At 51.5% G+C, this 16,141-nt stretch overlaps 1 protein-coding gene across 1 annotated transcript in view; it reads right to left on the bottom strand.

Annotated features, from left to right (window-relative positions):
* The window catches only part of LOC138770921 (phospholipid scramblase 3-like), a 51,987-nt gene that overhangs the window by 23,024 nt on the left and 12,822 nt on the right, over window positions 1-16,141 (bottom strand). Inside the window, exons 2-4 of the mRNA XM_069950242.1 lie at window positions 12,576-12,623; window positions 11,137-11,279; window positions 6,111-6,138 (exon numbers count right to left, since the gene is read on the bottom strand). Of these exons, the coding sequence (XP_069806343.1) occupies window positions 6,111-6,138; window positions 11,137-11,279; window positions 12,576-12,588 (184 nt within the window). The 5' untranslated portion in view covers window positions 12,589-12,623. The remainder of the gene's footprint in view (window positions 1-6,110; window positions 6,139-11,136; window positions 11,280-12,575; window positions 12,624-16,141) is intronic.

The following is a 16,141-nucleotide window of genomic DNA, read 5'->3' as shown; positions in this document are numbered from 1 at the left end:
AACTAAGAGCGACCATTTACTGAGGGTAGCCCGGACCAGACCTGTCCTCCCCCATTGACAGCAGCGCTCCCGTATAGGAGAACTGTCAACCTGCCAATGGGCCCTAAACAAAGAGCAAACCTGGGCTGATTTTTGCCTCACAATAGCACAATCAATACAACCAAACATACAGATAAATACAATAGATAACAAGGGTGGGAGGGTGGGATCTGGTCTGGCTACCTGTCCTTTTATACTCTAAAACCCCGCCCCCCTTTACCACCTAGCTCAGCTCACTACCTCCCCCAGGTATTCCCTCTGCATACTAATGACCCCTTTGTCGCTACACAAAGGCCATACCTGTTCCCCCCCTCCCCCACCCCCTACCAGTGGCCATCTTTAGCTGTAACCAAACTACTGCCACCATTACACTCGGACTTCTAACTAACATACAAAACTTCACTAACCCTGTCGTGGTCGCAGAGACCCCCCCCCCCCCCCTTCTTATGGCTCCTCGCTGGGAGGCCCCTTTTATCCCCAACTCGTCACACTATAGAGTCATTACATCCAGCGTGACCAGATATATTCTATAGAGTCATTACATATCAGTCTTCAGGTTTTATGCTCTGCTCCAGGCTCTATAGCTCAGGCAGCTGCTTCAGTCTTCCCAGGTGATCTTCTCTCTTCAGGTGATCTTGAAAAGTGCTGTGCCCCCCTGGTCTGGCTACCTGTCCTTTTATACTCTAAAACCCCGCCCTCCTTTACCACCTAGCTCAGCTCACTACCTCCCCCAGGTATTCCCTCTGCATACTAATGACCCCTTTGTCGCTACACAAAGGCCATACCTGTCCCCCCCCCCTCCCCCACCCTCTACCAGTGGCCATCTTTAGCTGTAACCAAACTACTGCCACCATTACACTCAGACTTCCAACTAATATACAAAACTTCACTAACCCTGTCGTGGTCGCAGAGACCCCCACCCCTTCTTATGGCTCCTCACTGGGAGGCCCCTTTTATCCCCAACTCGTCACACTATAGAGTCATTACATCCAGCGTGACCAGATATATTCTATAGAGTCATTACATATCAGTCTTCGGGTTTTATGCTCTGCTCCAGGTTTTCTAGCTCAGGCAGCTGCTTCCGATCTTCAGGCTCTATAGCTCAGGCAGCTGCTTCCGATCTTCAGGCCCTATAGCTCAGGCAGCTGCTTCCGGTCTTCAGGCCCTATAGCTCAGGCAGCTGCTTCCGATCTTCAGGCCCTATAGCTCAGGCAGCTGCTTCCGGTCTTCAGGCTCTATAGCTCAGGCAGCTGCTTCCGATCTTCAGGCTCTATAGCTCAGGCAGCTGCTTCAGTCTTCCCAGGTGATCTTCTCTCTTCAGGTGATCTTGAAAAGTGCTGTGCCCCCCTGGTCTGGCTACCTGTCCTTTTATACTCTAAAACCCCGCCCTCCTTTACCACCTAGCTCAGCTCACTACCTCCCCCAGGTATTCCCACCGCATACTAATGACCCCTTTGGATCTAAACAAAGGCCATACATGTTCCCCCCTCCCCCACCCTCTACCAGTTGCCATCTTTAGCTGTAACCAAAGTACTGCCACCATTACACTTGGACTTCCAACTAATATAAAATAACCCCACTAACCCTGTCGTGGTCGCAGGGACCCTCCTTATGGCTCCCCGCTGGGAGGCCCCTTTATCCCCAACTCGTCACACTTTTCTGCTGTCGTAAAGCCATAAACCAGCCCCTGCAGCATACTTCAAAACCTCCTTATCAGAGTCACCTGTGGATGGGCATGACACGCCCGAAAGAGCCATCTAAAGGACAGAGACCTTATTTTACCCAAAGGACGCCACCTACAGGAACGAGTTTACCTCTACATTATTGTCTTTAGAATATGAAGTAACTGTGCTGATTGGCCGAGGCAGTATGGGAGGCGTTCCAGGGACAGGTGATGTGTGAGCTATGTGTGTGTGTGTGACTGATATATAAGGTTACGCACAAATGAATAGTTAGGCACTTCCTATCTCCCACCATCCCTTCCCTTATATTTCTATCCCTTAGTTAGTCTCACCTCTTGTACATATTTATGTTTTCCTCTTTGTAATAAACCCCTTAAAGATCCAGTTGTCCTTGATCAGTTAACAAGGCACCCAAAAAAACCTAAGCAGATTCCACAGCCTCCTAATGATGTTTCTCCTGATGACGCTTCTCATGAAGACACTCCTCCCGGTGATACTGCTCCCGATGATGCTCCTCCTCATGATGCTATTCCTGATGATGATCCTCCTGACGATGCTTCTGATCACTCTCCTTCTAATGACGCTCCTCCTGATGATACTGCTCCCGATGAAGCTCCTCCTCATGATGCTATTCCTGGTGATGCTCCTCCTGATGACGCTCCTCCTAATGATGCTATTCCTGGTGATGCTCCTCCTGATGACGCTCCTCCTAATGATGCTATTCCTGGTGATGCTCCTGCTGATGACGCTCCTCCTAATGATGCTATTCCTGGTGATGCTCCTCCTGATGACGCTCCTCCCGATGACCCTTCTTTAGATGACCCTCCTCCTGATGACCCTTCTCCTAATGACGCTTCTCCCCATGACCCTCCTCCTGATGATGCTCCTTCTAATGACGCTGCTTCCATGGCATTTCTCCTGATGACGCTCCTCCTTGACGCTCCTCCTGATAACGCTCCTCCTGATGATGCTCCTCTTGATGACTCCTCCTGATGACGCTCCTCCTGATGACACTTCTCCTGATGACACTCCTCTTGACAGCACTCTTCCCAATGATGCTCCTCCTGATTACACTGCTCCCGATGATGCTCCTCCCCATGACAATGTTCCTGATGATGCTCCTCCTGAAGATGATTCTCCTGACGATGCTCCTCTCAATGACACTCCTTCTGATGACGCTTTTCCTGATGATGCTCCTCCTGATAACCCTTCTCCCGATGACACTTTTTCTGATGACGCTCATCCTGATGATGCTAACCCTGATGACAAGCCTTATAATGATGCTTCTCCTGATTATTCTTCTCTTGATGATGATGCTCCCAATTATGTGGCTCCAATGATGCTCCTCCTGATGACGCTCCTCCTCATGATGCTCTTCCTGATGATTCTCCTATTGATAATGCTCCTCCTGATGACACTTTTTCCGATCACTCTCCTCCTGATGATGCTCCTCCCTATGACCCTTCTCCCGATGGCACTCCTCCTCATGATGCTCCTCCTGATGACCCTTCTCCTGATCGTGCTCCTGCCCACAACGCTCTTCCTGATTATGCTCCTTCCAATGACGCTCTTCCTGATTATGCTCCTTCCAATGACGCACCTCTTAATGATACGTAGTTGGCTGATCTTTTAATATAACACTCAATCATCAGTATTAGTCTGTGGATCGCAGCTACTTGAATATAAGTGAGGTCTGTGTGGGCCAGCATATCCATACACCTCATATTCTGGTGCTGAGTGTTTTCAATAGTGACATTCACCTACATGATAAACCCATTTGTTGGGAAAGAATAAACCCTACGTATTAGGAATAGGGTCAAGTACGATGGGGATTTGGCCCTTTTGGTAGGGGGCCAAGACACTGTGGGGCCCTAATATTCCTGATGGCGGCCCTGACTCCTATATAGAGAAGACTGGGTGGCTTTCAGTACAGTTTAGCGAAGACCATAATGAAACATGATGCTGAGAGGTCTTTAATTCACACAACAACATGTGCATGAGGCCTGAGCTGGTGCGGAAGGGACTAATGTATAGTGGTTTAAGTTACTCAGGAATGAAGAAGAAAGGGTTAAGCAACATGGAGAGACATTAGAAAACTGTTGGAACAGGGAAATAAACCACTAGACACCAGCAACTGGAGCAATAAGCCACTAAACACCATGGCTGGAGCAATGATCCACTAAACACCAGGGACTGGAGCAATAAGCCACTAAACACCATGGCTGGAGCAATGATCCACTAGACACCAGCGACTGGAGCAATAAGCCACTAAACACCATGGCTGGAGCAATGATCCACTAGACACCAGCGACTGGAGCAATAAGCCACTAAACACCATGGCTGGAGCAATGATCCACTAAACACCAGGGACTGGAGCAATAAGCCACTAAACACCATGGCTGGAGCAATGATCCACTAGACACCAGCGACTGGAGCAATAAGCCACTAAACACCATGGCTGGAGCAATGATCCACTAGACACCAGCGACTGGAGCAATAAGCCACTAAACACCATGGCTGGAGCAATGATCCACTAGACACCACGGACTAGAGCAATAAGCCACTAGACACCAGGGACTGGAGCAAAAAGCCACTAGACACCAGGGACTGGAGCAATAAGCCACTAGACACCACGGACTATAGCAATAAGCCACTAGACACCACTGAATGGAGCAATGATCCACTAGACACCACGAAATGGAGCAATGATCCACTATACACCAGCGACTGGAGCAATAAGCCACTAAACACCATGGCTGGAGCAATGATCCACTAGACACCACGGACTAGAGCAATAAGCCACTAGACACCAGGGACTGGAGCAATAAGCCACTAGACACCAGGGACTGGAGCAATAAGCCACTAGACACCACGGACTATAGCAATAAGCCACTAGACACCAGGGACTGGAGCAATAAGCCACTAGACACCACTGAATGGAGCAATGTTCCACTAGACACCACGAAATGGAGCAATGATCCACTAGACACCACGGAATGGAGCAATAAGCCACTAGACACCAGGGACTATAGCAATAAGCCACTAGACACCACGGACTATAGCAATAAGCCACTAGACACCACTGAATGGAGCAATGATCCACTAGACACCACGAAATGGAGCAATGATCCACTAGACACCACGAAATGGAGCAATAAACCACTAGACACCAGCAACTGGAGCAATAAGCCACTAAACACCATGGCTGGAGCAATGATCCACTAAACACCAGGGACTGGAGCAATAAGCCACTAAACACCATGGCTGGAACAATGATCCACTAAACACCAGGGACTGGAGCAATAAGCCACTAGACACCACGGACTTGAGCAATGATCCACTAGACACCAGGGAATGGAGCAATAAGCCACTAGACACCAGGGACTGGAGCAATGATCCACTAGACACCAGGGACTGGAGCAATAAGCCACTAGACACCAGGGACTGGAGCAATGATCCACTAGACACCAGGGACTGGAGCAATAAGCCACTAGACACCAGGGACTGGAGCAATAAGCCACTAGACACCACGGACTTGAGCAATGATCCACTAGACACCAGGGAATGGAGCAATAAGCAACTAGACACCACGTACTTGAGCAATGATCCACTAGACACCAGGGACTGGAGCAATAAGCCACTAGACACCAGGGACTGGAGCAATGATCCACTAGACACCAGGGACTGGAGCAATAAGCCACTAGACACCAGGGACTGGAGCAATAAGCCACTAGACACCACGGACTTGAGCAATGATCCACTAGACACCAGGGAATGGAGCAATAAGCAACTAGACACCACGTACTTGAGCAATGATCCACTAGACACCAGGGAATGGAGCAATAAGCCACTAGACACCAGGGACTGGAGCAATGATCCACTAGACACCAGGGACTTGAGCAATAAGCCACCAGGGACTGGAGCAATGATCCACTAGACACCAGGGACTGGAGCAATAAGCCACTAGACACCAGGGATTGGAGCAAAAAGCCACTAGCACAGGCGGATTAACTTTACCATAGGCCCCGGGCTATTCACTAAGCATGGGCCCCCGACCCCACGCTACCTATGGCAGCACTAGCCCCTTGATTCCCTGATTTGTGCAAAAATCGAGGTAAAAAAGTAGTGAAAATCATGGCAGAACTGTAGTCAGGGACAATACACCACTGAAAGTATAAGTATGTTTGGGTGGCCATGGGCCCCCCCAGAAGCTCAGGGCCCCAGGCTACCGCCCAAGACGGACCTATTATGATCTGCTACTGGCCACTAGACACCAGGGACTGGAGCAATAAGCCTCTAGACACCACTACCCTGCATTCACACAGATAACATGTACTATTATTATTATTATTATTATTATTATTATTATTAATTGTATAGTTTTCTTACATTTCTCTTTCACTGATAACTGGTTAATCTGAAAGAGAAAACTCATCATTAGTGACAACTGCAAATAATACAGAAAGGACACTACTACAGGGAGGACAGGCAGGGGGCACTACTACACGGAGGACAGGCAGGAGGCACTACTACAGGGAGGACAGGCGGGGGGCACTACTACAGGGAGGACAGGCAGGGGGCACTACTACAGGGAGGACAGGCAGGAGGCACTACTACAGGGAGGACAGGCAGGGGGCACTACCACAGGGAGGACAGGCAGGGGGCACTACCACAGGGAGGACAGGCGGTGGGGACACTACTACAGGGAGGACAGGCAGGGGGCACTACCACAGGGAGGACAGGCAGGGGGCACTACCACAGGGAGGACAGGCAGGGAGCACTACTACAGGGAGGACAGGCAGGGGGCACTACTACAGGGAGGACGAGCAGGGGGCACTACTACAGGGAGGACAGGCAGGGGGCACTACTACAGGGAGAACAGGCGGTGGGGACACTACTACAGGGAGGACAAGCAGGGGGCACTACCACAGTGAGGACAGACGGGGGGGCACTACCACAGGGAGAACAGGCGGGGGAGCACTACTACAGGGAGAACAGGCAGGGGGGCACTACTACACGGAGGAAAGGCGGGGGGGGCACTACTACAGGGAGAACAGGCGGGGGGGACACTACTGCAGGGAGGACAGACAGGGGGACACTGCTACAGGGAGGACAGGCAGGGGACACTACGGCAGGGAGGACACTACTACAAATAACAGGCGGGGGACACTACTACACGGAGGACAGGCAGGAGGACACTACTACAGGGAGGACAGGCAGGGAGGACACTACTACAGGGAGGACAAGCAGGGGGACACTACTACAGGGGGGACAGGCAGGCGGCACTACTACAGGGAGGACAGGCAGGGAGGACACTACTACAGGGGGGACAGGCAGGGGGCACTACTACAGGGAGGACAGACAGGGGGACACTGCTACAGGGAGGACAGGCAGGGGACACTACGGCAGGGAGGACACTACTACAAATAACTTACGGGGGACACTACTACACGGAGGACAGGCAGGAGGACACTACTACAGGGAGGACAGGCAGGGAGGACACTACTACAGGGAGGACAAGCAGGGGGACACTACTACAGGGGGGACAGGCAGGGGGCACTACTACAGGGAGGACAGGCAGGGAGGACACTACTACAGGGGGGACAGGCAGGGGGCACTACTACAGGGAGGACATGCAGGGAGGACACTACTACATGGAGGACATGCAGGGAGGACACTACTACAGGGAGGACAGGCAGGGAGGACACTACTACAGGGAGGACAGGCAGGGAGGACACTACTACAGGGAGGACATGCAGGGGGAACACTACTACATGGAGGACATGCAGGGAGGACACTACTACATGGAGGACATGCAGGGAGGACACTACTACAGGGAGGACAGGCAGGGGAGCACTACTACAGGGAGGACAGGCAGGGGGACACTACTACATGGAGGACAGGCAGGGGGGCACTACTACAGGGAGAACAGGTGGGGGTGACACTACTAAAGGGAGGAATGACAGGGGGACACTACTACAGGGAGAACAGGCAGGGAGGACACTACTACAGGGAGGACAGGCAGGGAGGACGCTACTACAGGAAGGACAGGCAGGGGGAACACTACTACATGGAGGACAGGCAGTGAGGAAACTACTACAGGGAGGACAGGCAGCGGGGGGGGCACTACTAAAGGGAGGACAGGCAGCGGGAACACTACTACAGGGAGGACACTACTACAGGGAAAACAGGCAGGGGGGCACTAGTACAGAGAGGACAGGCAGGGGGAACACTACTAAACGGAGGACAGGCGGGGGGACATTACTACAGGGAGGACAGGCAGGGGAAATACTACTACAGGGAGGACAGGCAGGGGGCACTACTACAGGTAGGATATGCAGGGGGCACTACCACAAGGAGAACAGGTGGGAGGGGACTAGTACTGGGAGGACAGGCAGGGGGGACACTACTACAGGGAGGACAGGCGGGACATTACTACAGGGAGGACACTACTACAGGGAAAACAGGCGGGGGGCACTAGTACAGAGAGGACAGGCAGGAAGCACTACTACAGGGAGAACAGGCAGGGAGACAATACTACAGGGAGGACAGGCGGGGGGCACTACTACAGGGAGGACAAGCGGGGGGCACTACTACAGGGATGACAGTCAAGAGGGATACTACTACAGGAAGGACAAGCAAGGGGCACTACTACAGGGAGGACACTACTACAGGGAGGACAAGCAGGGGGACACTACTACAGGGGGGACAGGCAGGGGGCACTACTACAGGGAGGACAGCCAGGGAGGACACTACTACAGGGGGGACAGGCAGGGGGCACTACTACAGGGAGGACACTACTACAGGGAGGACATGCAGGGGGAACACTACTACATAGAGGACATGCAGGGAGGACACTACTACAGGGAGGACAGGCAGGGGAGCACTACTACAGGGAGGACAGGCAGGGGGACACTACTACATGGAGGACAGGCAGGGGGGCACTACTACAGGGAGAACAGGCGGGGGTGACACTACTAAAGGGAGGAATGACAGGGGGACACTACTACAGGGAGAACAGGCAGGGAGGACACTGCTACAGGGAGGACAAGCAGGGGGACAGTACTACAGGGAGGACAGGCAGGGGGAACACTACTACATGGAGGACAGGCAGTGAGGAAACTACTACAGGGAGGACAGGCAGCGGGGGGGGGGGGCACTACTAAAGGGAGGACAGGCAGCGGGAACACTACTACAGGGAGGACAGGCGGGGGGCACTAGTACAGAGAGGACAGGCAGGGGGAACACCACTACAGAGAGGACAGGCAGGGGGAACACCACTACAGGGAGGACAGGCAGGGGAACACTACTAAACGGAGGACAGGCGGGGGGACATTACTACAGGGAGGACAGGCAGGGGGCACTACTACAGGGAGGACAAGCAGGGGGCACTACCACAGGGAGGACAGGCAGGGGAGCACTACTACATGGAGGACAGGCAGTGAGGAAACTACTACAGGGAGGACAGGCAGCGGGGGGGGGGGCACTACTAAAGGGAGGACAGGCAGCGGGAACACTACTACAGGGAGGACAGGCGGGGGGCACTAGTACAGAGAGGACAGGCAGGGGGAACACCACTACAGAGAGGACAGGCAGGGGGAACACCACTACAGGGAGGACAGGCAGGGGAACACTACTAAACGGAGGACAGGCGGGGGGACATTACTACAGGGAGGACAGGCAGGGGGCACTACTACAGGGAGGACAAGCAGGGGGCACTACCACAGGGAGGACAGGCAGGGGAGCACTACTACATGGAGGACAGGCAGTGAGGAAACTACTACAGGGAGGACAGGCAGCGGGGGGGGCCACTACTAAAGGGAGGACAGGCAGCGGGAACACTACTACAGGGAGGACAGGCAGTGAGGAAACTACTACAGGGAGGACAGGCAGCGGGGGGGGCACTACTAAAGGGAGGACAGGCAGCGGGAACACTACTACAGGGAGGACAGGCGGGGGGGGCACTACTAAACGGAGGACAGGCGGGGGGACATTACAGGGAGGACAGGCAGGGGAAATACTACTACAGGGAGGACAGGCAGGGGGCACTACTACAGGTAGGATATGCAGGGGGCACTACCACAAGGAGAACAGGTGGGAGGGGACTAGTACTGGGAGGACAGGCAGGGGGGACACTACTACATGGAGGACAGGCAGGGGGGCACTACTACATGGAGGACAGGCAGGGGGGCACTACTACAGGGAGAACAGGCGGGGGTGACACTACTAAAGGGAGGAATGACAGGGGGACACTACTACAGGGAGGACAAGCAGGGAGGACACTACTACAGGAAGGACTGGCAGGGGGAACACTACTACATGGAGGACAGGCAGTGAGGAAACTACTACAGGGAGGACAGGCAGCGGGGGGGGGGCACTACTAAAGGGAGGACAGGCAGCGGGAACACTACTACAGGGAGGACAGGCGGGGGGGGGGGCACTAGTACAGAGAGGACAGGCAGGGGGAACACCACTACAGGGAGGACAGGCAGGGGAACACTACTAAACGGAGGACAGGCGGGGGGACATTACTACAGGGAGGACAGGCAGGGGGCACTACTACAGGGAGGATATGCAGGGGGCACTACCACAAGGAGAACAAGTGGGGGGGGACTAGTACTGGGAGGACAGGCAGGGGGGACACTACTATAGGGAGGATACTACTACAGGGAAAACAGGCGGGGGGCACTAGTACAGAGAGGACAGGCAGGGGGCACTACTACAGGGAGAACAGGCAGGGAGACACTACTAGAGGGAGGACAGGCGGGGGGCACTACTACAGGGAGGACAAGCGGGGGGCACTACTACAGGGATGACAGTCAAGAGGGATACTACTACAGGAAGGACAAGCAAGGGGCACTACTACAGGGAGGACAGGCAAGAGGGACACTACTACAGTAAGGGCCCTATTCCACCGGACGATTATCGTTCAGATTATCGTTAAATCGTTCAAATCTAAACGATAATCGTTCGTTTGAAATGCAGTTAACGATTAACGACCGAACGAGAAATCGTTGATCGCTTTATAAGACCTGGACCTATTTTTATCGTTGCTCGTTCGCAAAACGTTCGCAAATCGTTCGCATTGAATAAGACATCGTTCGGTCGTTCGCAATAGATACGAACGCAATAGCGAATAAATAGCGAAGAAAAAATGATCGCAATTACGATCATAAGTAACGATTATCGTTCCATGGAAATGAGTGAACGTTTTCAGGTCTTTCGCAATAGCGGTCGTTTGAGATCGTTAATCGTTAACGATTATGCAAACGATAATCGTCCGGTGGAATAGGGCCCTAAGAACAGACAGGGGGGACAGACAGGCAGTTGATATTACTAGGTAGATAAACATGGGAGATCAGTAGTTTGCTAACACGTCTAGAACATTTTTCTCTGTGCGACGACCATGGCTTACCTGGAGGAAGAGTCCCATGCCGGGGGGGAGGCCTTTCAGTATTTTACGGGCATCAGAAATTGGTGGGCATATCTCCGGAGGGGCATATGGTGCAATAAGGTTGTAACTTGGAGGCTGATCTTGAACAGCTATATGTGATGTATCTGCAAGAACAAACCATGAAAACCATGAGATTTATCATGCAGTGAATTAAAATAACAGGAGAAGACTGGTCAGTCCTGATCCTAAGCTAAATAACTAGAGTAGTTTGTCTTTCCTGATATAAGAAAGTTTGATCAGGATATTCATATACTGTGCACTCTGGAGGGCTACCACACATCGTTCTAAGTATCTACAGGCCTTCTTCCTGCTCTGCCTTAACCAGGTTCTCAAATGTCTGAATCTCCTGTTATCTTCAGATTTCTTTATTAGATGGACAGCTCAAGGTTCCTCTATTAGATGGACAGCTCGAGGTTCCTCTATTAGATGGACATCTCCAGGTTCCTCTATTAGATGGACATCTCCAGGTTCCTCTATTAGATGGACAGCTCGAGGTTCCTCTATTAGATGGACAGCTCGAGGTTCCTCTATTAGATGGACATCTCCAGGTTCCTCTATTAGATGGACATCTCCAGGTTCCTCTATTAGATGGACATCTCCAGGTTCTTCTATTAGATGGACATCTCCAGGTTCCTCTATTAGATGGACAGCTCGAGGTTCCTCTATTAGATGGACATCTCCAGGTTCCTCTATTAGATGGACATCTCCAGGTTCTTCTATTAGATGGACATCTCCAGGTTCCTCTATTAGATGGACAGCTCGAGGTTCCTCTATTAGATGGACAGCTCGAGGTTCCTCTATTAGATGGACATCTCCAGGTTCCTCTATTAGATGGACATCTCCAGGTTCTTCTATTAGATGGACATCTCCAGGTTCCTCTATTAGATGGACATCTCCAGGTTCCTCTATTAGATGGACAGCTCGAGGTTCCTCTATTAGATGGACATCTCCAGGTTCCTCTATTAGATGGACATCTCCAGGTTCTTCTATTAGATGGACATCTCCAGGTTCCTCTATTAGATGGACATCTCCAGGTTCTTCTATTAGATGGACATCTCCAGGTTCCTCTATTAGATGGACATCTCCAGGTTCCTTCTTTTAGATGGACATCTCCAGGTTCCTCTATTAGATGGACATGTCAATGTTTCTTTATTAGATGGACATCTCCAGGTTCCTCAATTAGATGAACATCTCTACATGAGAAGGTTATTCTGAGTGGCCTTCTGATTACTATTCTTTACATATTTATGTCTGCTCCATGGCTGTCTGCAGCTGCCTTGGGCTGTCCGTGGCAAGTAGGCAGGGACAGTTGGCAGGAACAGCCAGGGCTCACTGTCTGTGTGTATCTGTTTTACTGCCCTTGCCACCGCCCAGTGCTAACAGGTGTGGTAGATAATTACCTGTGGATGACATGATATGGACGCCCGGGGCACCAGATGAAAATATATCTATAAGAAAAATCAACAGTCAATACTAGAATATAATACACAAGAGCAAGACACAACTGAGCCGATGCTCATGTCTATATGGAGAAATGGGAGGAGATATATGGAGTAATGCTAGGCTGTGATGCTTGAAGGCCAGCTTCCTGATAGTATACTGAGATGGTCTCGCGGAGCATACCAGCCACGGCTGCAGCAGTGGCTATACATCATAGAAAGAGATGTTTTATTACGCCGTGCGAGGCCGGGAAATGGGCGGCAACTAGTTACAGATGAGGCCTAATCTTTTCTCATCTTCTGTAAGACTCTGGGAATCATTGGGATTGGAGGAAATTGTAATCTAGTTGAAACCTCCATAGAACAATAGGCAATCTATCCTTCCCGTCTATCCCACCTGTCTATGGGTTGTCGTCCCCAGTAATAGTAGGGAGTAAGAATCATGTATTCTGGCGTTCTCCCATGTGGCCATTAGGTCCACATAAGGGTCGCCCTAATATCTGGTGATTTGCCAGAACATCTTCTGGTACAGAGACCATTCCTGGCGGTTAGGCCGCGGCTTGGCCTATCCGCTAAGATGTTGGGACTCCATTTGATGTGAAGGCAGATAGTTGCTGGATCTCTCGGTCCATGCAAAAATGAAATAAGTAATATAATAAATAGCATTTGCCTTGAATAGTGATGTTACCGATGGCGCGCCCTATGAAGGTCGGTATCCACCACCATAGATGCCTTCTTGATCTTCCTCTTACCTGAGCTTTCCTATAGATGGACGTTACTGCTCTCATCTTTCACATGTTGGATGTCATCAAGTCCCCTTCACCTGTGTCTTCTGCATATGGGCGCCCCACCCTGTGCTTAATCCATCTCTCTCCACCCATTTAGAGGATGAGATTGGTCAGCCATTGACTGGGGAAAGCTTTCACTTCAAGGAGCCCTCTCTTGCAGAAAAAGATCTCATTGAGAGATGGAGAGGTCGCTTAGCGCCTGACGGGTGAGTAACAACACTTCTTCACTCACTTCTATTGGCGTGCCACCGTCTTTTTGTGATTTTGCCTGATAAGCATAGGTGGTGGCAGTACGTAGATGTATGAGATATTGGAAACCTATGTGAGTAATTTAGCATCATTCACCCAACCATATGGAAAGGGCCAAGATGCTAAACCCCAAGGACACTGTTATTACAAGGACTGGGCCGCTAGAAGAGGTGACTACTAGTGTGTGGCTGGGAACTGATGTGGGGCTGAGGATACTCCAGTTATGGAAGACACCAGCAGCATCTGAGGAGGAGATCAGCAGAACCAGCCAGGTATTGTCGGATGACTATGACAAGGATTGGGATTTTAAAACATGTCCCCAAGTCCCTTGTGGCTGAGGACGTTCTTTAGCCACTAGCAATCAAAGCCAAACACCCGGCTCGGACGAACCCAAGCGGCCTCAAAGCTCACTCATCTCTACGTGTCACCATTGTGTAATAGTGAGAGATCCACAAGAGGCCGCCATAGCCTGGTGAGCATGTAGTATACCGGAGCGCAGTCCCTGCGGCTGGGCTTAGCATGGCACCTGACCACAAGTGGTTTATTGTTCTATGAGGTAACATGTTCTTGTGTAAACTGTTACATGTATTTCTCTGTAGCAGAGTAACTGGCCGGCAGAGAATGGGTTACACACCTTACACAACACACTACACAAACTGATAGGGAACAGTGACACCTACTGTCCTAAGTGGGAACTGCTTTAGGTAGTGTAGGAAGCCCCAAGAACTTGCTAGAAAGTGGGAGGAGCCAGCTCTTCACAAAGCCTAGCTGTAAAAGGAAGTAGAGGTCAGTCAGTGTTCTGCTGAGCGCTCAGTGTGTACGGTCAGTGTATAGTGCAGCTAGTGGCCGTTCTGTGAGGCGGCCAGTCAAGCCTGTCTGTTACTAAAGAAGGGGAAGGAGATAAAGGAGAAAGAGGAGAACTGAACAAAAGGAAGTGGCGAGAGAGAGAGATAGAGAGAGTTCTTCATTAGTATCTACAGAGACACAAGGTACTAGTCATGGCACAATACCAACTTTTTTTTACCGATACTCAATACCAGTTCGATACCTTTTTAAAGGTTGAAAAAATGCTCAAAAATACAAATATGATGTCCCCCACCCAGACTGCGGCTATGATGCTAGGAGTTGTTATGTACAAGAAGGTATGCTGGGAGTTGCAGTGCACAAGAAGGTATGCTGGGAGTTATGTTGGGAGGTTGCTTCTGTACAACTGCAACTGCCAGCATACCTCCAGGTGCACTACTACTCCCTGCATACTGTACCTTCTTGTGCACAAGGAGGGGTATACTGACAGTTGCAGTTTTGCAGCAGCCCCCTGACACCCCATCAAGACACCCCCCCCCCCCCCGGCGCAATACAGGACCGCTGTGCCGGTGGGTCCTGGGGGGAGGGGGGCTTGAGATGCAGGACCATTGTGCTGGGCAGGAGGGGGGCGGCATTAGATGGAGCACATTAGCGGGTCCCGGGGGGGAAATGTTTAAATGACTGCCGCCAGCCGGATCGCGGACCACAGTCATTAGCAGTGGGGGCCGATCCATATGTAGCAGACTCCTGCGGCATATGGAGCGGCTCGGCAGGAGTTAAATGCCGATGTCAGTTGTGACACTGTAAAATAGCCGGCACAAGAGATCACTGTGTGTCGGCTATTTGAATTTGGCGCCACTGGGGGCAGAAGGTGCGCGAGCTGAGGAAGTGACAGGTGGGAGCAGGGGGCGGTACACAGAGAACATGGCTGGCGCTCAGATAGCCGCCGGCCATGTTCTCTGCTCTATACTTTATGTTAAACCGCGCTATTATGCAGCCTAACATAAAGGAAATCCTGGTATCGAACCGTTATTTGGCCCGGAATATCGATCGATATTTTAATGCATCGCTACAAGGTACTTCTCTACTGTTAGTGGGAATCCTAAGGACAGGAACCCTAAGCAAAAAGACTTGAGTATACTGGGGAGCAGAGATAACTGAGGCCTCTGCACCCCTCTTTCTGAATTGGGGGGGGGGAGATTTATTAGGACCCCTGGATACCTCTAGGACCTGAAAGTTGTGGTCTAAGTCCGGCCTAGTAACTAAAGCAGGAAGCTCCCTAGACTCAGGCACCATTGTGGGAGAGGTCCACAGGATGCCAGTGCCCCCCAGCGTCCCACACGTAGTGACCGAGCAAGGTCTGAGGCCGATCATCCCTCCACACACCACCAGACTCTCTACAGGCACAGTAACCCAGTGCAGGCCATCAGTATTACCAGCTGTATGCCACGGGACTGTAAAACACCTACAAGTCCATCAGTAAAGGAGTTATTGTTATACTGCCTCCCTCCTTGTCTCCCTATTGTCCTGGTTCACCTGCACCACATCACCATCAAGGGCCATATCACCGGGCAGCATTATTTGGGGTTGGCCCCGGGGGAACTACAGGTCCACAACACCGACCACCTTACACAGGTGCAGCCCCCCTACAGGTCCCCACCACCGACCACCTTACACACAGGTGCA

The sequence above is a fragment of the Dendropsophus ebraccatus genome, chromosome 1 (assembly GCF_027789765.1).
Source record: "Dendropsophus ebraccatus isolate aDenEbr1 chromosome 1, aDenEbr1.pat, whole genome shotgun sequence".
In the NCBI taxonomy this organism is placed as follows: Eukaryota; Metazoa; Chordata; class Amphibia; order Anura; family Hylidae; genus Dendropsophus; species Dendropsophus ebraccatus.
This window is presented reverse-complemented; position numbering and strand designations above follow the sequence as displayed.